The 25649-nt window shown below is 36.9% G+C and overlaps 1 protein-coding gene across 1 annotated transcript in view; it reads left to right on the top strand.

Annotated features, from left to right (window-relative positions):
- Positions 1 to 23684, top strand: part of gli2b (GLI family zinc finger 2b) — a 158236-nt gene extending 134552 nt beyond the window's left edge. Inside the window, exons 10-14 of the mRNA XM_056467953.1 lie at positions 918 to 1067; positions 1919 to 2083; positions 5125 to 5394; positions 15359 to 15683; positions 16106 to 23684. Of these exons, the coding sequence (XP_056323928.1) occupies positions 918 to 1067; positions 1919 to 2083; positions 5125 to 5394; positions 15359 to 15683; positions 16106 to 18069 (2874 nt within the window). The 3' untranslated portion in view covers positions 18070 to 23684. The remainder of the gene's footprint in view (positions 1 to 917; positions 1068 to 1918; positions 2084 to 5124; positions 5395 to 15358; positions 15684 to 16105) is intronic.
- Positions 23685 to 25649: the final 1965 nt, after the last annotated feature.

The raw sequence follows: 25649 nt of genomic DNA on the forward strand, positions 1-25649 counted from the left end.
TTCTATGTGGAGTTTGCATGTTCTCCCTATGTTGGTGTGGGATTCCTTCGGGTGCTCCGGTTTCCCCCACAGTCCAAACACATGCACTATAGGGGAATTGATGAACTAAATTGGCCATAGTGTAGGAGTGTGTGTGTGTGAATGAGTGTGTATGGGTGTTTCCCAGTGATGGGTTGCAGCTGGAAGGGCATTCACTGCGTAAAACATGTGCTGGAATAGTTGGCGGTTCATTCTGCCGTGGTGACCCCTGATGAATAAAGGGACTAAGCCGAAAAGAAAATGAATGAATGAATGAATGAATAGACAGGACTCTTGTTTTAACCAACTCTTTACAGTCAATTCTCTTCTCTGATTTATTTGATGTTTTTCCCTTCAGTTGCATTGATTCAGACTTCATTTGAGAACTCTCAGATCTTTATTTAAGACCCTCTGAGCATCAAAATCTTCGTTCGCTGCACCAATAGCAGGACGTGTGTGTGTTTGAGTGATTCATTTAGACGGTTCAGAACAAAGTTGATTCACTGAATCTTTACTGTTTGACTCACACAGACGGCTGTTTGATCTCCTGAGATGAACAAATGCAGAGCGGATTTGGAAAGCGTTTGTTGTTAATTGCATTGTCTCACAGTCACACACACACAGACACACACATGATCGCTTTCTCTTCTTCAGTCTGACAGACGCACTGATGGATGAATGGCTCTGTTAGACACACACTGCTTTATTTTCTTCATCTCTTGGTGTTTTTTTCACTCACTAACAAGCATTGTGCGTTACTGAAGACACACTTTCATTACTGACCACCTCCACAACTCCCTCAGCCCAACACAACAGCTCACACACGGCTCAAAATAAGACTTTCACCAAACTATTGACAACAATTCTCATTGACGCGTTTTCTCTTTCTTTTCTTGCAGCACATAAACAACGAGCACATCCACGGGGAGAAGAAGGAGTTTGTGTGCCGCTGGGACGAGTGTTCACGCGAGCAGAAGCCCTTCAAAGCGCAGTACATGCTGGTGGTGCACATGCGCAGACACACCGGGGAGAAACCGCACAAATGCACCGTGAGTCACACACATGTACACAAATACACGCTCCTGCACACCCACATCAAATAAAATGGGAAAGCTAGGTTGCTGCCAGAAGTGGTGTTAGTGAGGCCAGCAGGGGGCGCTCAACCTGTGGTCTGTGTGGGTCCTAACACCCCAGTATATTGATGCGGTCTCTATACTGCTCAGTGAGCACCGTCTTTCGGATGAGATGTTAAACCGTGCTCCTGACTCTCTGAGGTTATTAAAAATCCCGGGATATCCTTGGAAAAAGAGTAGGGGTTTAACCCTGGCAACCTGACCAAATTTGCCCACTGCCTTCTGTCCATCACGGCCTCCTAGTAATTGGTTCATCACTCTGGTTGTTTTTCAATACCAAGTTTGAAGTTCGGACTTGCGTCCTTGGAAGTTCAGACTTGGAAGAACAAACTACAGAGGACGTGAGGACACAAGTCTGGTACTTCTTCAAATGGTACAGCACTTTATAACGTCACTTACCTCACCATGGATTCATCGGTTTCACTGTACATGAGCAATAAAACTGTGCCACCGTGATGCCCATTACAAGAAAATGTATAATATAAACAATAATAATAATTTAAAAATACAGATATAAAATACAAAAGAAACATTCAAAGATACTTTGCAAAATGAATCAAAAAACAAGTAAACAAAACATAACAATGGTCAAAAACCACAGCTAAGAACGGTAACATTTGTTAAGTTTTACTTATAGTTTATTAATGTGTGTGTGTGTGTGTGTGTGTGTGTGTGTGTGTGTGTGTGTGTGTGTGTGTGTGTGTGTGTGTGTGTGTGTGTGCGCGTGTGTGTGTGTGTGTGTGTGTGTGTGTGTGTGTGTGTTTCAGTTCGAGGGCTGCTCAAAGGCGTATTCTCGTCTGGAGAACCTAAAGACTCACCTGCGTTCACACACTGGAGAGAAACCGTACGTCTGTGAACACGAGGGCTGCAACAAGGCCTTCTCCAATGCCTCCGACCGAGCCAAACACCAGAACCGCACACACTCCAACGAGGTACACATGCACACACACACACCACAGAAATGTCTACAGTACAATACACATACAGTTGAAGTCAGAATTATTCACCCTCCTGTGATTTTTATCTACTTTTTCTAATATTTCCCAAATGATGTTGAACAGATTCAGAAATTTCTCACAGTATTTCCTATAATATTTTTTCTTCTGAAAGTTTTATTTGTTTTATTTCGGCTAGAATAAACGCAGTTCTTAATTGTTTTAAAGCCATTTTAAGGTCAATATTATTAGCCCCCTTCAGCAATATTAGTTTTGGATTGTCTCCAGAACAAACCACTGTTATACAATGACCTGCCTAATTACCCTAACTTTACCCTAATTAACCTAGTGAAGCCTTTACTTTAAGCTGAATACTAGTCAAATATTATTTACTGTCATCATGGTGAAGATAATAGAAAGCTATTAGAGATGAGTTATTAAAACTATTATGATTAGAAATGTGCTAAAAAAGATTATTTCCATTAAACAGACATTGGGGAAAAATATATACAGGAGGGCAAATAATGCAGGAGTTCTGACTTCAACTGTGTGTTTCTCTTAAAATATCTAGAATAATATCTTCATTTTTCAGTCCATTAAGATGGTTTGCTGATTTTGTTTTATATTGATTTTTTTGTATAATTATATATTATTATTAATTAATTATATACTTTTATACAACAATACTGAGTAAAATATGAATATTTTTGTATAAATTTAATGAATTCATTCATTCATTCTTTATTTCTAATAGTGCATTTCTGTGGTTTCTTATATATAACAGTTTATTATCAATAAAATTATCAGTTTAGCAATATTTTTGTATCACAATATTCGTTTTATATGCATTTATTTTACTTAATATTTTGTATATTATACATTTAATGTATTACAACCAAACTAAACACACACACACACACACACACACACACACACACACACACACACACACACACACACACACACACACACACATATATATATATATATATGTATTTAACAAAAATAAATTTAGATTAAAAATTAAAATAATAAAATAAAAATAAATCAAAAATAAAATATAAATTAATATATTTTTGTATTAAAGCTGTATGGTTTGTATTTTATTTATTTATTACTATTTACTTACTAAACACTTTATATATTTTCTAACACTTAAATAGATTTTTGAAAAGTTTACATAAACTATAAACAAATACAATTATTAATAAAATACTATTTTAATATTATTCATTCATTCATTCATTCATTCATTCATTTTCCTTTCGGATTAGTCCCTTTATTAATCTGGGGTCACCACAGCAGAATGAACCGCCAACTTATCCAGCACACGTTTTACACAGCGGATGCCCTTCCAGCTGCAACCCATCTTTGGGAAACATCCACACACACTCATTCACACTCAAACACTACGGCCAATTTAGCTTACCCAATTCACCTGTACCCCATGTCTTTGGACTGTGGGGGAAACCGGAGCACCCGGAGGAAACCCACATGAACACAGGGAGAACATACAAACTCTACACAGAAACGCCAACTGACCCAGCCAAGGCTTGAACCAGCGACCTTCATGCTGTGAGGCGACAGCACTACCTACTGCGCCACCATGTCGCCTATTTTAATATTATTATTGCAATACTATTTTAATATTACATAAATTAATAAAATAATATTTCTGTATTAAAGCAGTAAGATTAGTATTTTTTATTAATTTGTTTATTAAATATATAAAAAAAAAATAACAAACATGCATAGATTTTTGAAAAGGTAAAAACCACAAAACTGATAATACTGTGAAGTATACATATTCATAGAGGGCCAAATTACTTAAATTTAAATAAATAAATATGTTTTACATTCATTCATTCATTCATTTTCCTTCGGCTTAGTCTCTATTTCAGAGGTTGCCACAGTGGAATGAACTGCCAACTATTCCAACATGTTTTACACAGTGAATGCCCTTCCTGCAACCCAGTACTGGGAAACCCCCATACACACACATTTATACACTACAGTCAGTTTAGTTCATCAATTCCCCAATAGCGCATGTGTTTGGACTATGGGGGAAACCCACGCCAACACACTTGCAAACTCCACACAGACACACCAACTGACCCAGCCGGGATTCGAACCAGCGACCTTCTTGATGTGAGGCCACAGTGCTAACCACTGAGCCACCGTGCTGCCCTTTACCGTCATTTATTCATTTATCCATCATTATAGTCATTAATATGTGCTAGCCGAATCATCATAATGATCCTCCATTTTCCTTAAACCTCATTTATTTCTTTAAACATTGGCCTGACCTACATTTCATCCCTAACAAATAACACGACACTCAAGCTGCTCTTTTACATACAATTAAAGCAGACGAGCTGAAAACGAGCCTCACCCCCGAAAAAAACGCTTAAATTTCAACAAGCCCGCGAGAGTAATTTACTTTCTGGGTGAGCCGCGTTGGGTCGACTCCATTAGATCCGTTACCGTCATCGACGCGGGAGTTTTCAGACGCTAGCTGTAATGTTAAGGATCTGCTAACAGCCTAATGCTATGTAAATATGCCATTTCCAGCACACGCTAACAAATTTAGGCCAAAATTAGATTTGTTTACGCATTCCCTCATCATCTGTAGTGATTGCTCCAGGACGCCCAATGCTGTCCTATTAACCAGCAAGTGTGCGCAATGTGTGTGTGTGTGTGTGTGTGTGAATAATGAGCTGTGATGCTAATGAGTCCGGCATCCCATAATGCATTAGTGAGAATAAAGCTCAGAGGAACAGACCACCTGCAGACGGAAATGAAACCTTCCCGCGCCGATCCATCACTAGCATAAAAGATCATTTCAACTCAACTTTATTAGCAAACAGCCATGCATCACTAGCGCTTAGCATTCATAGCATGAGTACGTCAGCGCACTTGTAATTCATTCCCGTAATCGTGCGTTCATTTGTTTTTTGAAGATAATCTGACTTAACGGGAAGAGATAAAACTCTAATTCAGAGTCGTATATTTGAGTGGTGTGATATTTATCTTCGCAGAAACCCTACGTGTGTAAGATCCCAGGCTGTACCAAGCGCTATACTGATCCCAGTTCGCTTCGGAAACACGTTAAAACCGTGCACGGGCCCGAAGCGCACGTCACCAAGAAACAACGCGGAGATCTACCGTCCAGACCTCATCCGCCTAAGGAGAACGGAGAAAATGAAGCCGGAGCCAAGATGGCGGAGGAGAAAATTGAAGCCAACAGCACCACTAGAGGAGTGGAGGACTACCTGCAGGTCAAGTCTATCAAGACTGAAAACTCAATGGTAAGATCTTGTATGAAACTGGATCAAGTGTAAATAGGTGCAGTTATAGTTTATTACACTTTTGCAGTATACATAGAGAAGTATTTGCTATCGAACTCACTTAAAGGTCCCGTGAAATGCTTTTAAATGAGCATTTTTTTATTCAATGTTTGACGTAATCGCAACTGAAACATGAAGAGTGGGCGGGGTATATAGTAAGACCCTCCTCTTTTTAAAAATCAGCCAATTGTCTCACAACTCTGCCGGCGAGAGTGGTTGAGCTCAAGCGCATCAAATGGAAAGCCAATGAGAAGAAGGGGGCGGGGCATGTCAGATACTAGAAAGCATTTGATTGGTCAGAAGATTTGATGAGAAACTGAAGTATGAGGTGACATCAAAAAAATCGTTGATCCATTTAGGCGGAAGTGACAGACTATAAGCTTTACATGTTTATATCAGGTTTAATATCTTCTAAATGTGAATTGTGTCACTGTTTTGGTGCGCACTAGCTTATAGACATCCTTAAAACTAACATACTGATAATGACGTCTAAAAAGCTTTATTTAAATTTCGCGGGACCTTTAAAGAAACACTACAGTTAAAAAAAAAACTCATTTAACAACTCTACCTGACTTAAACAATAGTGTTTTACTTTTTCTGAATCTGTTCAACTAACTTTCGGATCTGACCGGAGCAATTTTAGCTTAGCTTAGCATAGATCATTGAATCGGATTAGACCGTTAGCATTTAGCTCATAATTTTAATAAAATTGATCATTTTCCTATTTATAATGTGACTTTCGTGTAGTTACATTGTGTACTAAGACCGATGGAAAATGTATTGTTATTTTCTAGGTCGTTACATTAATTTATGTAAATTATTACGCCGGAATGAGAATATAGTTTCTAGAAAATCAGCCTAGAAAATAGTTGTTGGTCTTAGTACACAATATAACCAAACTGTAGAAAAAAATTCTGGTTGCCTTAAATTTTTAAGCTGAATCAAATTAACCTTATGAGCCCATTGAACTTGTATTATGTTAATCGGCCCTAAAGCTGCTTGCGTAACTTATAAAATTAAATTAGAACTTGATCAACTTAGTTTAATAGGTTACAATGAACTAAAAAAACATATGCTGTCATGACTAATTGTTCATTTAATTTTTTACAGTTTACAGAGGAGTGAAGATTTAAATAGGAAAATTATCAAAACTATCGATGATCATTTTTGATTGAGATGCTAATGGTCTAATCCGATTCAATGATCTATGCTAAGCTAAGCTAAAAGTGCTCCCGCCAGACCTGGAAATCAACTTAATGGGTTAAAAAATGGTAAAACTCTACTGTTTAACTGTAAAATTAGGCAATTTAAAAAAATTATAACATACATTATTAATTGCTGATTAAATATTAGGGGTGTAATGGTACACATAAGTCACCAGTGCTTGCTTTTTTCTGTTTATTTTGGATTGGCAGAAGTGTTTTTTTGTGATATGAAAGTACAAAATATATTGAATATTGAACAATAAAACTTTATAATTAGGAGACTGGGTATTAAATAAATGTTCAAAGTTTAAGCTCAACTCTCTCCTAACACCGCAGAAAAAATATTAATTGTACATTAAAGGATTAGTTGACCCAAAAATTAAAATCACCTTATAATTTAATCACTCTCAAGCCATCCTCTGTGACTTTTTCCTGTCAGACGAGCATAGTCAGAGTATTTTCAATTTGATCCTGAGTCTTCTATGCTGCATAATGGTGATGGATAGTGACTTTTATTTTGAAACTAACCCATATGCCGCCTAACCCAGAAAAAAATGTCTTGAGTTAAGTAAATTGTGGGGTAATTTTCATTTTGGGTAAACTATTTCTTTTAAAATGTCAGGCTATAATCTGTATTCTCCAAATATATTATCCATTACTGAATAAATAGCAATGCTTACTGTTGTGCATGCATTAGAGGTTACGATTATATTCCTATTAGTAACCTACTAACCACGCATGCTGCTGTATCTGTCCATAAATAACTAATCTTTCTACACACTAATCTTTCCTGCTGTCTCTTCCCCTTTTTCTCTCCCATACACTTTCCGTATGGATAGACGTTACTGAGGTGAGCGTGGATTTTGTACTGATGTCTTATATTATCCATCAATTTCCAATTATTTTCATTGGGCAGTTGACAAATGACATGGATTTTGACCTTATTTTCCATCATCGGTTGCACATAAATCTTAGCAATTTTTTTAAAGACACATTTTGACTTATTGAAACACTAATTGCCTCCTGTGTACATCTTAAAAAAATGTTTAAAAATGGCCAGTTAACTTACTTAATTATTAATTGCTTAATTATTTTCATGACTTTTCATTTTAGTTAAGTTTAGTTAGGTATATAAAAGGTTTAGAATGTAGTTGTGCTGCTTTAATAATGTATCTTACTAAATAAATAAGAATAACTTTTTAAAATTTAAAATTTTTAAATATATACAGTATATTTTTTTCTTTTGCATAAAATGAAAACTCTAAAGTCTGCACATCTGCTTCTAGTGTGATTTGGTGTATTTTTAAGCAGTGATAGAAGACAATTACATTTTGTGAAGATTACAGCTTCATCTGTGAACAATGAAATTAAGATAAATATACATTTAGGAGGAAATGTGATACATTTAAGATGTGAGGAAATGAGATTTAAAAGAGTAGATGATAACAATTCAATGTTGAACATGCCATCAACAATTTTCCTTAGTATACCACACTACACTATACTATATTACACTACTATACTACAGAATACTGTACTATACTATATTAGACTATACTATAGAGTAATATATTGCACTATACTATAATACACTATTCTATATTATAGAATTATATACTGTTACACTATACTATAATACACTATACTGTTTTATACTATACATAATTATACTATAGGATACTATACTATACTACCTTACACTATACTATGCTATAGAATAGTATACTATACTATATTACAATAAGTTATACTATAGAATACTATACTGTACTATAATACACTACACTAAACTATACTATATTACACTACACTATACTACAGAATACTATACTGTACAATAATACACTATACTATACAATACTATACTATATTACACTATACTAGACTATCTTATATTACACTACCCTATACCAAATAATGCTATACTATATTACACTATACTATACTATATTATACAATACTATACAATATCTACTTACAATATACTATACTATAATACACTATACAATACTTTAGAATACTGTACTATTTTGTAATACACTATTCTATACTATAGAATTCTATACTATAATACACTATACTAAACTATATAATGCTATACTGTAGTGTAACACAGTAAACTATACTACACTGTTCTATAGAATAGTACTATATACTATATACTATATTACCCTACGTTATACTATAAAATACTATTCTGTACTATAATACACCAAACTATACTATACTATACAATACTATACTTTATTACACTATACTAGACTATCCTATGTTACACTACCCTATACCAAATAATGCAATACTATATTACACTATACTATACTATATTATACAATACTATACAATATTTACTTACAATATACTATACTATAATACACTATACTATACTATAAAATACTATAAAATACAAAATTACACTGTACTATTCTATAATATACTATACTATACACTACTATACTGTATTACACTATACTATAATATATAATACAATACTATACAATATCTACTTACAATATACTATACTATAATACACTATACTTTATAATACTTTTCTGTAATACACTATTCTATACTAAATAGTATAGCATAGCATAGCATAGTAAGTATAGTATAGAATATAGAATAATATACTATACTAAATTACCCTGCGTTATACTATAAAATACTATGCTGTACTATAATACACAATACCATACTATATTACGTTATACTATACTATGGAATACTATACAATACTAAATTACACTGTACTATACTATAATACCCTATAATATACTATGCTATATTACACTATACTATACTATATAATACTATAACATACTAAATTACACTGGGCTATTCTATAATACACTATACTATACAATGCTATACTATATTACACTATATTAGACTATCCTATATTACGCTACACTATACCAAACAATGCTATACTATATAATACTATACAATACTAAATCACACTGTACTATACTATAATGCACTATACTATACTATATTACACTATACTATACTTTAGAATACTACAGAATACTATACAATTCTATACAATACTAAATTACACTGTGCTATTCTGTAATACACTATGCTATAATTTAGAATTCTATACTATATAACACTATACTGTACTACACTATTCTGTACCACAGAATTTTATACTACATTAAGCTATACTGAACTACACTATTATGTACTATAGAATTCTATATTGTTACACTATACTATAATACACTATTATACTGTATACTATACTATGATAATAAACTGTAGAATACTATACTATACTATAGAATACTATACTATTCTACTTTACTGTACTATACTATGATACACTATGCTATAATACACTATACTATAATACACTATAATATAAAAAACGGGTAGCATTTTTATATAATGTGATGAAGCATGTATATAGTATGTACATTAAATATGCAATTTGCACAAAAAGTGCAAAAGTGAAAGTGTTCGAAAATTGATTAAATTTGATTTAGAAAAGGCATTATAACCCTGTCCATAGACAAATGCCTTAAAGAGACAGATCATTGTTTACTCATCTTTTACTTGTTCCAAACCTTTGTGAGTTTCTTTCTTTAGAAAGAAGACATTTTGAAGAATGCTGGAAATCTGTAACCATTGACTTCCATAGTGTTTGTTTTTCCTATTATTAAGGTCAGTGGTTACCAGTTTTCAGCTTTCATCAAATTATATTATTTAAAGTTCAACAGAAGAAAGAAACTCAGTAAGATATGGAATCACTTGAGGGACAGTAAATAGTGAGTAAAATTTCTGGGGTGAACTACCCCTTTAAACTCAATCAAAACAAAGTCAAAAAGTAAAGGTTTCTATTTGAGCGTGTCACGTCAGCTGCCCGTGTGTACAGTATGCATGCTAAAATCTCATATATCATTCTCTCTCTTTACACATTCCTTTTCATGTCAAGCTCACACACAGTGCAAATTCAGGATACACTACGTAGAGTATCTGCCTGTTTCAGTCCAAGTCGTTTGGGTGTTGAATTCATCACGGCATCAAAAAAAAATAAATTTGGACCCCTACATTCTGTAATTGCCTGAGATCTGTTGGCTTACCGAGGGCGTCTAATTTCCCATGGGCTCCCACCCCAACAATCCAGCCCAATCCCCATGCAATCCCGAGATCTAACACTCCCGCCCGCCACTCAAGGATAAAAGCCATTAGTGGATTAATATTATATCAGTGGGACTGTTTTTTGTGTCCTGAACAAATAGTGCCAGTGATCAAGCTGTGATCAAGAAGGGTTCACGTGGGGACAGAATACATTAGCTTCATTCAAGGGGATGCGCCGTCAAATGGCGTGAATACAAAAGACGCGGCGTACCTTATTTATGTTGAGAGCTTTCCCCTTTGTGTATTCATGCCAGGCCACATGCATAATGCACAAAGAGCTTGCCATAGGAAATAACGATTTGTCAGGCACTTAACCTAGCTTTTCTAGAAAGATCGCGGATGGGGGGGGGAGGAAAATAAAAATTAGGATGTGTCTTGAGGAAGGGTGTTTTCCCAAACCTCGACTTCATATATGCTCATTATGTGCAATTTACACTTGGGTAATGTGATTGTATGGGTCATGTTGGGTTGGTGATATGACAAAAGTCTCATATCATGTTATAAGTTGTCTTTTTTACAGTGCTCTGCATAAATGACTACATTTTCTTCTTGAAAATTAATATTTTTAGATATATTTAAGTGAATATAAGCAAGCAATGTTGTTTTATTAAACAGTGATGTTCATTAAAATAAGAGTTTGGTCACCGAACATCTTTAAATTCAAACAAGTTATTGCAAAAACAACAATCAACTAATTTTTTTTCATGTTTCTCTTGATTTCTGAAATGATTGTTGGGTGATGTTGGGATTGGCGATATGATGAAAATCACATATCACGATATACGCTGTTTTATATACAGTATATACATATATCCATTGTTAGTGTATATAGGCAATCATTTTTGGTGCGTTAAACAAAACAGTAACAGTGATGTTCATTAAAATAAGAGTTTGGTCACCGAACATCTTTAGGAATAGCAGGTAATACATTTAAATTCACTCAAGTTATTGCAAAAATCAACAAAGTTTTAATTTTTTTTGTGTTTCTCTTGATTTATGAAATGATTGTTGGGTGATGTTGGGATTAGCGATATGATGAAAATCACATATCACGATATACGCTGTTTTATATACGGTGCTCTGCATAAATGACTACATTTTCTTTTTGAAAATTAATATTTTTAGATATTTTAGTGAATAAAAGCAATCGATATTGTTTTATTAAACTGTTATGTTCACTAAAATAAGAGTTTGGGCATCTAACATCTTTAGGAATCAAAGGATAATGCATTTACATTTAAACAAGTTATTGCAAAAACAACAAAAATCTACTTAATTTTATATTTTTTTATGTTTCTCTTGATTTCTGAAATGATTGTTGGGTGATGCTGGGATTGGTGATATGATGAAAATCACATATCATGATATACGCTGTTTTATATATGGTGCTCTGCATAAATGTCTACATTTTCTTCTTGTAAATTAATATTTTTAGATATATTAGTGAATAAAAACAATCAATGTTGTTTTATTAAACTGTTATGTTTACTAAAATAAGAGTTTGGGCACCTAACATCTTCAGGAATCAAAGGATAATGCATTTACATTTAAACAAGTTATTGCAAAAACAACAAAAATCTACTTAATTTTATATTTTTTTATGTTTCTCTTGATTTATGATTGTTGGGTGATGTTGGGATTGGCGATTGGCAAGGTATACGCTGTTTTATATACGGTGCTATGACTACATTTTCTTCTTGTAAATTAATATTTTTATCTATATTTAAGTGAATATAAGCAATCAATGTTGTTTTATTAAACAGTGATGTTCATTAAAATAAGAGTTTGGTCACCGAACATCTTTAAATTCAAACAAGCAAAACAAGCAAAAACAACAATCGACAATTTTTTTCATGTTTCTCTTGATTTCTGAAATGATTGTTGGGTGATGTTGGGATTGGTGATATGATGAAAATCACATATCACGATATACGCTGTTATACAGTATATACATATATCCATTATTAGTGTATATAGGCAATCATTTTTGGTGCGTAAACAAAACAGTTTTATTAAATAGTTATGTTCAATAAAATAATTTGGTCACCGAACATCTTTCGAACAAAAATCGACAATTTTTTTTATGTTTCTCTTGATATATGATATGATTGTAAGGGTGATGTTGGGCTTGACAAAAGTCTCATATCACAATATAAGTTGTGTTATTTACAGTGCTCTGCATAAATGAGTACACCTCTGTTTGAAAATTTATATTTTTAGATATTTCTCATTCAATATAGGCAATCATTTTTAGTGCATTTAAATTAAACTGTTTTATTAATCAGTGATGTTCATGAAAATATGTGTTTGGGCACCAAATATTTTTAAATTCACACAAGTTATTGCAAAAACAACAAATATATATATATTTTTAATGTTTCTCTTGATTTATGATATGATTGTAAGGGTCATGTTGGGGTTTGTGACATGACGAAAGTCTCATATCACAATATAAATTAATATTTTCATCTATTTCAAAGTGAATACAGGCAATCATTTTTAGTGCATTTAAACTAAACTGTTTTATTAAACAGTGATGTTCATTAAAATAAGAGGGTTGCAACATAAACTCATTCTGAAAACGTAGCCCTATATACATGTAGATCGCTAAATATGTAGCCAGAGGTATATATGGCTGCATTACGTCTTTTAAACGGACGCTACGGTGCCGTTCCTTTTTGAGCTTACCAGCTGACACTTACCTCCGTATGGACGGCTTTCCCGCTGTTACCAGATTGCCCAGTAGCTCTATGCCGGCAGACTTGAGACACAGAGAGTAGTTGAACACAACGGTGAGGTTTGAGTCTGCCAAAGAACGATTCTAGAAAGCAGGTCGGACAAAAAACAGAAGCCAAAAAAATAAATAAATAAAATAAGTAAATAACAGGGTGAGAATATGGTAAAATCTTAAAACGTGGTAAAAACCAGGCAAGGGCAAGGATTGCTTTTTAAAACGCTGTCGGTTGGGTTTAGGGAAGAGGGTGATCGGGTTAATCTGTGTTTTTTGTAAACACTATTGGTTGGGTTTAGAGTAGGAGAACGGTGGGTCAGTCGATCGGTCAGTCGATCGGTCAGTCAGTCGACAGCGGCCTCTGGTGGATTTCTGTGAAAACAGCAGGCACGAATGGCACTCGAGAGAGAAATTTGAGATATGAAAAAGCATACACAGCAACCTCTGGTGGATTCATGGAAGCAAAAGCTGCAAAAAAACGTAGCTCCTGGAATGTATTTAGCGATCTCCAGAAATATATATAGAGGTACATTTTCCAAATGAGCCTGGGTTGGTCCCCGAACATCTTCAGCAATAGAAACATAATACAATTAAATTCAAAAACAAGCTACAAAATCTTAACTAAATTGTATATTTTTAATATTTCTCTTGATTTATTTTGGTGTACTAATTTTTAAACTGTGGTCTTAAGCTCACAGATCGCTCTTTTAAATGAATGTTTTCTGTAGGATGATTTACAATAATATATTTGTGAAAATGCATTAGCCAAAACTGAACTAATCTAATGAAAATGAGGATCAAATGAGCACATCCAAATTAATTTGTTGGGAAAAAAATAAAAAATAAATAAAAATAATAAATAAAATGTTAATAAACAGGAAAAAAAATAGAAACAAAACATAAAAAATATCAAATTTAGTTGTTTTATTTTTTTTATTTTGCAATAATAATTAACTTAAAATTAATGCAATAACTAATTTGAATTTAAATGTATTATCTTTCTATACCTAAAGATGTTCAGTGACTAAACTCTTACTTTAATGAACATGACCATTTAATAAAACCGTATGCACCAAAATACAATATATTGTCTATTTCAACTAAGAAATGGATGAAAAATATTCATTTTCACTCATTTATCCTGAGCACTGTGTGCAGTCTGGGTCATTCTCTCCATTGATCTTCCATATGATAATCAAACTTACAATTTTTCTTTGTCTCAGATGTATCAGTCTAGCCCTGGTGGTCAGTCATCATGCAGCAGCAGCGAGCCGTCACCACTTTATTAAACAGATAGATAGATGGAATAGATAGAGAAATAGATGGATAGAAAGATTATACTAAATTGGATATTTTAATGTTTCTCTTGCTTTATTGGTGTGCTAATTGGACTGTGATCTTAAGCTTACAGATCTATAGGATGATTCACCATAACATATCTGTGCCTATATATTAGATTAGTAAGTAATGAAGCCAAAACTGGAGCTAATCTAACACAAAAAAAGATCAGAGTTCAAATATTAGTGCACAAAAATCAAGAGAAACATAAAAAATATCAAATTTAGCTGAAATATTAGTATTTTTAGTTAGACTCGTATGAATTTACATGTATTATCTTTCTATTCCTAAAGATGTTTGGTGACCAAAGTCTTATTTTAATGAACGTAACTGTTTAATAAGACTGTTCTGTTTAAATGCACCAAAATATATTGTCTGTATCAGCTCAATATCTAAATCAATATTCCTTTCCACTCATTTATGCTGAGCATTGTATGCAGTCTGGGTCATTCTCTCCATTGATCTCCTAAATGATAATCAAACTTCCCATTTTCCCTGTCCTCAGATGTATCAGTCCAGCCCTGGTGGTCAGTCATCATGCAGCAGCGAGCCGTCACCGCTTGGCAGTGCCAGCCTCCATGGCGGTGGAGTAGAGCCGGCGGGACTCAGCGGGGGCAGCGTGGGAGATCTGAGTGCCCTGGATGACGTGCCCATTGTGGATTCCACCGTCTCCACAGGACTTCTGGGCCTTCATTTGCGCAAGAATGCCGGCCCGGCCCACAGACTCACACACCTGAAGCAGGAGAAGCTAATATCGGTGCGGGACTCATGCTCCTGGGCAAACACAGCTCCTCCTGTCCCCTGCACCAAACTACCACCCATCAATACCGGTGAGTAAACTAACGAAAAGTAATCCATAACTCAATCACATTTCAAACACTGATGCTATGGATGGGTGATTAATCGAATTAACCCTTATGTACTGTTAAAATGTACTACCCTTTGGTTATGTTGGTGGCTGTTTTTGCCCCATTGACTTCCATTAAAATCAAGCAATATGCTACTCATCAGATTTTGCTACCAGTGTACATTTGAATGTGGAGAAGTGTAATATAAGGCTGTAATATCACCCTAATCCCAACCTCAGAACCAAATACAAATACAGTGTTGGTAGTATAATCTGATGGGTAGGATAAGATGTCAGGACTCCAGCTTGACTGACAAAACTTCCATGAAATTTGTCTTGATTAAATCGTCTAGTCCTAACAAATGCAATCCAGAAATTAAGTTTGTCATTTCTACTTTATGGCAGGTTCTTTATTGGACGGTCTGTGTGATCCAGGGCTTTCCATCTCTAGCCCGCGTCTGGGCGACCTCTGTCCTGGTGAGACTACAGTGTTAAGCCAGTTGGTGGAGCGTCGGGACAGCCTGGCCAGCACTGTGAGCTCTGCGTACACCTTCAGCCGGCGCTCATCCGGAATATCACCTTGTTATTCGAGCCGTCGGTCCAGCCAAACATCACAACCTGGCGGCCGTCTCAACAACATCAGCTCTGCTGACTCCTATGACCCCATTTCAACCGATCTGTCTCGAAGGTCCAGCGAGGCCAGCATATATGGAGGAATCTTCAGTTTGACTCCTGCACAACACTACAGACTCAAAGCCAAATATGCTGCCGCCACAGGCGGAGCACCACCCACGCCTCTGCCTAACATAGACTGCAAGACTCTGTTAGGAGATTCCCATGAAATCCCCATACACCCCCCTTTGGTTCCCAGAAGGTGCAGTGACATCGGCTATGCCAACCGGAGCGTTTTACCCCATGAGGTGACAGCAAACATTACTCGAAGAGCAAGCGACCCAGTTAGACGAGTAGCAGCTGAGCAGCATTCGCTGTACAACAGTGTAAACCCGTATCCAACATTACACCCTCTTGCATCAAGCCGACACTTTTACAGCATGTCTGAGAGTAATGTCAACCGCCAGCAATATCCACCTCGAGCTCCGAGCATTTCTGAGAACGTGATGATGGAAGCTCTGCCGGATGATATGGAGAGCTGCAATGGTGTTGAAGATGGTTTGATGATGACTGATGACTCGGTTCAGTGTATCACAACTCAAAATGCAGATTCCCCACAACATACAGGCATAGCGTACCAGAATCAAAGCTTTGGGTCTCCACAGCATTGTCATCTCCAGAGACGTCTGGCTTTAGTAGAGGGGAATATGAATGCTGTAGCAAGACAAACAGCAAGCTCTCAGCAGACGTTTCCAGGTTCGCCCAATGCCACAAAGATCCCGATGCCGGTGCAGTGGAATGAGGTCAGTTCAGGGACGGTGGATTCATCTCGCAGCCAAACCAAGCAGGGATCCGGGCGGGGAAACCTCCAACAAAAACAAAACCTCAGCTCATTTCTGAATGTCAACTCCAACCAGCAAGTCGGTCTGATGAGCCACAACCTTGCCCAGCCGAGTCCCGTACAGCGCAATGTTGAGTTTAATTCCCAGAGGATCAATCAGAGGCAGGCTAACGCAGAGTTTCTGCATGGTTACCTTCAGGGTTCTGCTTCGAATGACATCAGTCTTGGTTTGCTAAACCCGTCTGGTAAATCGCTGAGTGTTCAAGCTGGTGGCGTACAGAATAATAGGGTACGCGCTCAAGCCCAAAGCCATGCCACTTTTCCAAATAATCAAGGAAATTACTCCCAGATGAGCACCAACCAGCAAGGCTACATCGTAGCGTCCCAGAATGTGAACGGAAACCTGCTGCTACAGCCAAGGCCGCCCACAGAACCCAAACCCTACAGCACGCAACATTCAGGGCCAACAACAACAACAAGTGCAGCACAGTCCAACTTTAGCCCTGCATACGACACCTCCGAGGCAAGCCCAAAAAAATCCAGCACCATGTTTTACACCGGCCAGATTCACATGTTTGATTCGAGCGCTGCAACGCACTGTGGGACATCTTCAGTGGGCTCCCCTGAAACCAATCAAGTCTCCAGTACGGTGGATTCAAGTGGAGCTGATCCCCCGCAGATTGATTTTGACGCTATGCTAGATGACGGCGATCATTCTAGCCTCATGTCAGGAACTTTAAGCCCAGCCCTCCTCCTCCGCAGCCTATCCCAGAATTCCTCCCGTCTCACCACACCCAGGAATTCGGTGACACTGCCGCCGGTGGCCGCAGGCATCAGTAACATGGCCATCGGAGACATGAGCTCCATGTTAACTGCGCTAGCGGAGGAGAGCAAATTCCTCAATATGATGTCATAGAAAAACAGGAAGCACAACATTTAAAGAGACAGACATTTCTGTGTTTGAAATCGCCTCCTATACACTCTATTCCCTACACTGGTGCACTAATATATACAGTCAAGTCAAAATAGTCTTAATAACTCATTTCTTCTTGATTTATTTTATCTTTGCCATGATGACAGCATATAATATTTGACTAGATATGTTTTAAGATACTAGTATTCAGTTTAAAGTGACATTTAAAGGCTTAATCATTGGACAACATTGGTATGTTTTGTAGCCAATTGAAAAAAAAATCCTTAAAGTGGCTAGTTATTCATTCATTCATTCATTTTCCTTCGGCTTAGTCCATTATTCATCAGAGGTCACCACAGGGAAATCAACCGGCAACTTATCTAGCATATGTTTTACACAGCGGGTGCCTTTCCAGCTGTAACCCAGTACTGGGAAACACCCATGCACACTCGTTCACACACACTCATACACTACGGCCAATTTAGTGTATTGTATACGGCCAGTGTAGTGTCTAGTGCACTTCACCTATAGTGCATGTGTTTGGAAAACCCACACCAACTCGGGGAGAACATCCAAACTCCACACAGAAATGCCAACTGACCCAGCCAGAACTCAAACCAGAGACCTTCTTGCTGTAAGGCCACAGTGCTCACCGCTGAGCCACCGTGCCACCTGTGGCTAATAATTCATTCATTCATTTTCTTTTCGGCTTAGTCATTTAGTCATTTAGCAGACGCTTTTATCCAAAGCCCCTTTATTAATCTGGGGTCTCCACAGCAGGATGATCCGCCAACTTATCCAGCACATGTTTTACACAGCGGATGCCCTTCCAGCTGCAACCCATCTCTGGGAAACACCCATACACACTCACTCACACTCATACACTACGGACAATTTAGCCTTCCCAATTTACCTGTACCGCATGTCTTTGGGCTGTAGGGGAAACCGGAGCACCCAGAGGAAACCCACGCGAACGCAGGGAGAACATGCAAACTCCACACAGAAACGCCAACTGACCCAGCTGAGGCTCGAACCAGCGACCTTCTTGCTGCATTACTGCATTGCTGTGGCTAATAATATTGACCTTAAACATTTTAAAACTGCTTTTATTCCAGTTAAACTTCCTCCAGAAGAAAAAATATTATAGGAAATGCTGTGAAAATGCGCTGTTAAACATCACTTGGGAAATATTTGACATAGAATAAAACGTTCACAGGAGGGCGAATAATTTAGCCCTTAACTGTAGTGCACTTGAAGCCAGGAGTGAATGTAAACACGTGAGTGAATTTGGTGCACTAATGCCGAGTTCAGACTGCACGATTATCAAAGTAGTGGCGTCACAGATGTTTCCATACTGCATGACGATCTGGGCTATCATTCCGTTGCTGCTTTGTTTACACTGTAAGATGGATCGGCGGCAGGAGGTTTCACACTGAGTGACTTTACAATAGGAAGAATCTCTGATAACCTTGTCTCGTTCCGCAAACTACACCTCACAACCAAACACACGCGAGAAGTGACATGAAAACAACGCATAGTCATCATGTGGTATATCTTTCGGTGTTAAAGGTGCAGTAGGTGATCGTCACAGTTTTGGTTGTACTGGTTGAGAGTCTCTTCACATTCCAATAGTAATGATAATAATAATAAAGTAAATGATCTTAATGTGTTTATATGTATTTTTATATTCTGGGTAAGGCTCAGACTATGTTCGTCCAATTAAAATTTGTCAGTCCGACAATTCCCATAATTCTGATAAGTGGCCCAAACTGTCTTTCAGCAAATGTAGATTTGTACATCTGCAGCCGTTCACGCAGATCCTCCATTTGCGTGTGCACACGACAGACACAGTGACAGCGGTAAAAACAAATGCTGAATCAAAACTTATTGACAAAAATAATTGCGTTCGCAACTTCACGTGAGCAAAGCAGGTGAATCACTATTACTATTATTACTAATAATCAACAGCTGAGGTGATGCGTGCGACTGTTTATAACGCATGCGCGCTCCCGTTTCCTTGCGTGAAGCAACTGTGTCTAGAAACACAACTGATGTGATCGCTTATCTTTCACATAGACTAGACAAAAATAATATACATGCACCCACAGTCTTGCTGCTTTCAAGAGTTCCAGAGTTGACTTATTGTAAGCAGCACCAGCTGCTTTCGCTTTAACTATTCTTTGAACAGATTATTTATGGGGGTCTAACATTACCCGTGTGTGTGATATCCTTTCATTATCACACGGTATGTTTTTACCTGCTTTCTTTTGCGTTAATATGGTTTAATTATCATTTTTTACAATAACATTGCTTTAATGGAAGATTAACTCCCTGTTTATGTGTAGTTAACTGCTGATCTGGGACCGTTAGCCAGGACAGATTACTGTGCATATGCTTTGTTAAATAAAAAGTATAGTATACAGCTATATTTAGCTTGTTTTGACGCATTTAAAATTTGTGGCTGAGAAATAATTAATTCTTTATGTTAAGTGTGGTCAGAGATACATTTGGTAAATCCTTCATTTTGAGCTCTGAAAATTGCGTGAAATGAAAACTGATTGTAATACTATGAAAGCATGACCCATCTGCTCATGATTATTGAGCTCATACACGACACACAAAAAGTGAAATGAATGAGGAGGCATGTGCAGATAACGCAAAAACCAAAGTCATTTTAGCATGTCAAAGTCATATTTATGTGTATACAATATATTTTCCCAACGATAAAATTGCTAGTGAAAATGGCGAGTGGCTAGTAATGTTGGAAAACTACTAGCCACAGTGGCTGGTGATCAAAAAAGTTAATATCAAGCCCTGGTTATGATTATTACTGAACCGATACCGAATTATCCGCATCTGTATCGCGGTGCACCGAAGAAACAATTCATCTTGACAAATATAATACAGTTTTTCGTTGGGAATTGCAGTATTATAAAAGTCCTATAAAGTTTTGTAACTGGCGGATGACACGATCTCGTGGGTTGTCTACTGTCGTCTTTAATGTTCGTGATTTCAAATTTCCACTAGTTTTCACTTCATTTCTTGAGTTCAACTAGACCGAAATAAAACCCTTAACGTCTCCCTCAACCTGCAGATACCCACACTAGTGGATGCTGCTTTCTTATTGGCTGTATATAATCGCCGATGTTATTTTCAATCAGAACACATTTCACTCAGCATGATTTTGAATCCAGCTCCAGATATTCAGTAGTGATGGTGAAATGAAGCTTTCTGAAGCAGTGAAGCACTCGACTCAATTGTATTGGAAAAAGGTTCGTTACTTGAAGCTTTCTAAATCAGAGCTCGATGAGGATCTCTGCTGGTTAGAGTATGGGACAGCACTGTGTTGCAATCATGTCAAATGTTCACAACTGACCAACTCATTCATGTAGTAATACAACAGTAATATAAACAAACAACTCAATTACTGTAGTTTTTACACATAAGGTATATAACATTACACCACAGATGCCTGAAGTAAAATCCAAGGTATTCAAAAGTATTTACATTTATCTTATTCCAACTAGTCATTCACCCACCCACTCGTTCCAAGTGAGGATCGAACCAGCGATTCCAGCATGGTAGGTGAAAGCACTATGTGAATGAAGCTTTCGCGCTGCGCTCGCCAGCTGGTCTCTGTTAAACACTATACTACGATATGCAGTGGTTTTCTTAAAAGATAGTTGTAAAAAATACGCTAATACACTTTAGTATGCTTCAAAACCTTTTTACTATAAATTACTGTTGTATTTTAGTTTAATTACTGGTGTGTGGGACCGGTGCAGTGCTTTGAAACAGTAGAAACGTATGTAATCGACGCCTAATCTCTCGCTATACACTTTACTAACCCATGGGGGTGTTTAAACCTTTGAATCAAAATTGGAAGCAGTCACGTGGGTATAGGCGAAAGTGAAGCTTCGGACGTCACTGATCACGTGATGATGGTAAAACGAATCGAGCTCCGGCACACTGCTTCACTGCGAGATGTATCGTTTTTTTGATACATGCCTCGAAGCCTCGGCGCACAACGTCACATCACTAATATTCAGCATGCTAAATACCTGACGGGCGTCTGCGACTCATTGGTGATTCTCTCAGATGGTGTGTTTGATGGTTCACACTGTGTGATTGTTACTCACGTGAACGAGCAATGATTTGCCTGTGATCTCAGGCATTTGTGAGCGATTTCTCAAAACCTGTCGGCGAGTGAAAATCGGGTCTAAAATCATGCTGAACTCGGCATTATTGATGCTGTTTTGTTTGTGTTTTGCTGGTTGATTAGATTTTAAACCCTTTGGTCAGACCCTGAGCTAGTTATTCACCACTTATCCAGCTGTCTATTATTAAAGTATTTTAATTTCTGTCATGAATATAAACATTGAGTTGATTAATTAATATTTTCATTTGAAACTCACACCAATTGGATTCTACTGTTGACGCCATCTAGTGGTCAGGCATGGAAATTCAACTCTCAAGCCTCATTCACACTACAACCGACTCACAACAGCAAAGCGACAAGCGACCGTTCATATCACCATGAACGATTTCCAGCGACCTCTGTCTACATAATCGACATCAGTCGTTGGTGATCAGGTGGACGTGTCGAGCGACGCGGCAATGTTAAGAATCCTTCAACTTTATGCAAATGAAGAGCGACTTTCTTGAGCGACAGCCAATAGGAGCGCCAGTAGAGCTCCCTCTCTCCTCTCTCAGCTCCTGCAGAGGCTGGTTGGATTCTCCGCGCTCAGATCTGTTCGCCACCCAGAGCGACAGGCAGCTACGAAGTCATCGCTGCTAGTGTGAATGAGGCTTCACAGTGCATCATTTTCCTAGCTGTTGAGTGTGCATGGGTTGTACGCTTATTATTGCAGTGCATTACTGGATTGATTGCACTTCAGAACGTCTACTATGATTTCATATACGCACCATTAATTGTACAGGGGGCGATTTCAGATACAGTTTGCGGAAAAAAAAAAACCTGAGTGACTTCATGCAAGGACATAATATTGCATAAATGTTTTCAAATGCTTTTTAAGAGTGTATTATCCTGTATAGTGTTAGTCGAGACTTAGGTAGCATCTTTTTGTTTTCTTCAAGAAGCCATACTTTGCCTTAGACCAGTGTATGTACAGCACATATGAGCAGACAGATGGAGAGTTTGATTAGCGACGGTCCTGTATTTTTATACGACTTCTGATGACGCAGGAACAAGTGCCTCGCTGCGCACAAGCGAATGCAGGAATTATTATTAGCAGAACAGGACTGAATCTTTTGTGTCTTCTCCAATGGACGCCAAGAGGTTTTGTATATTCTGTAAATGAAATGTAATATTATACTTCCTATGCTTATTTCTACTCGACAAAAGAGAGCTTCCAAAGTGAATATGCATATATGATATTATGATGCTATGTTAAACATGACACTTGAAAGTCTTGCTTTGTTTTGATTTATTGATGTAATCAAAGAAACGTCACGGCGCTCTCTAGAGATCGCAACGCTCTGAACCCAACCAGTTATCTTGGACTTTTGAACTCGGTACACAGAAATATGTTTCAGCTGTTTCATGTAGATATATTTTGTACATTTTTAATGAAATACAATATTGCTGTTTTCTTAAATTGGTCTCGTGTTCATTCTATACACCAAGGGCATTGGTGGACACTTTTAAAGGGTAAGTTAAAGTAGATTAGAAACATATTTACAGGTGAACTAACCCTTTAATATTATTTAATAATAACAGATGCATTTCAGCAGACGCATACAGTCTAGTACAGTGGTCACCAAACTTGTTCCTGAAGGGCTGGTGTCCTGCAGATTTTAGCTCCAACCCTAATCAAACACACCTGAACAAGCTAATCAACATCTTAATAGGTATACTTGAAACTCCCAGGCAGGTGTGTTGAGGCAAGTTGGAGCTAAACCCCTCCAGGACCGAGATTGGTGACCCCTGGTCTAGTAAATGCATAACCTGATGTTGGGTTAGATTTGGATAATCCCAAATGTTGAGTTAAAATGTGTTATTTCAATAATGTAATTAAAAGAATTTGTCCAAATTTCGGGTTTGTCCATATTTAACCCAACAGTGGGTTATAACAACCCAGCATTTTAAGAGTGTATTATTGAATGCATCTGCTGAAATGCATTTGTTGAATATTGAAGGTTATAGATGAGCTAAAAAATAAAATTGGCTTCTTGTTTACTCAACCTCAGGGCAAATAAAACATTTTAGGTGAGCTATCAAAACATGCTGGGTTGTTTTAACCCCAAAATTGGGTCAAATATGGACAAACCCAACTAATGGGTTAAAATGTGTCCTTTAAGTTGAATGTCAATATAGGTCAATATTTGACCCAACATTGGGTTACAATAACCTAGTATTTTGGATAGTTCGCCCGAAAATGTAAATGTGCCCAAATGGTGAGTAAAATAGCAGCAAATTTTAATTTTAAGGTGAACTAACCATTTAACAGAGAATGCTGAGATGTTTGTAATCCAAAATTGGGTCAGTAATGGAAAACCCAACCATTGGATTAAGAAGTCATTCATTCATTCATTAATTCGTTTTATTTTCGGCTTAGTCCCTTTATTAATCTGGGGTCGCCACAGCGGAATGAACCGCCAACTTATCCAGCACATGTTTTACACAACAGATGTTCTTCCAGCTGCAACACGTCACTGGTAAACATCCATACACAATCATTCACACATACACTACAGCCAATTTAGTTCATCAATTCCTCTATAGCGCATGTGTTTGGACTTGTGGGGGAAACTGGAGCACCTGGAGGAAACCCACGCCAACACATGCAAAGTCCACAAAGAAACGCCAACTGACCCAGCCGAGGCTCGAACTAGCAACCTTCTTGCTGTGAGGCGATTGTGCTACCCACTGCGCCACCATGATGTCCGGGTTAAAAAGTTGAATTTAAATATAATTTTAAAAATGTAAGTAGCGGTTGGGTTTGTCTATATTTCACGCAACATTGGGTTAACCTCCTAACATTTTTGATAATTGACCCAATAATTTAAATGTGGCCACAGGGTGAGTAAATTAGAAGCAAATATATATATATATATATATATATATATATATATATATATATATATATATATATATATATATATATATATATATATATATATATATATTGGTGAATTAATCTTTTAATGAACAGATGCAATTCAGAGGATGCTTTCAAGAATAATCTGTAAAAAAATTCTGGGTTATTGTAACCCCAAATTGGGTAAAATAAGCACAAAACCCAAATGATTGGGTTAAAAAGCGTAATATAAGTTTAATTGATATTTCAACCCACCGGTTGGGTTTGTTCATTTTTGATTCAACATTGGGTGAAAATGACTCAATAATTAAAATTTGCCCTGGGGGTGAGGTAATTAGCAGCAAATTTAAATTGCTTGGTGAATTCTTATTTTAATATTCAACAAAAGCGTTTCAGCAGATGCATTCATGTATACACTCTAAAAAAGCTGGGTTGTTGTAACCCAATGTTGGGTCAAATATGGACAAACCCAACCATTGGTTAAAAAGTGTCAATTGAAAATTTAATTGAAAAAAATTAAAC

Source organism: Danio aesculapii, chromosome 11, assembly GCF_903798145.1.
Source record: "Danio aesculapii chromosome 11, fDanAes4.1, whole genome shotgun sequence".
In the NCBI taxonomy this organism is placed as follows: Eukaryota; Metazoa; Chordata; class Actinopteri; order Cypriniformes; family Danionidae; genus Danio; species Danio aesculapii.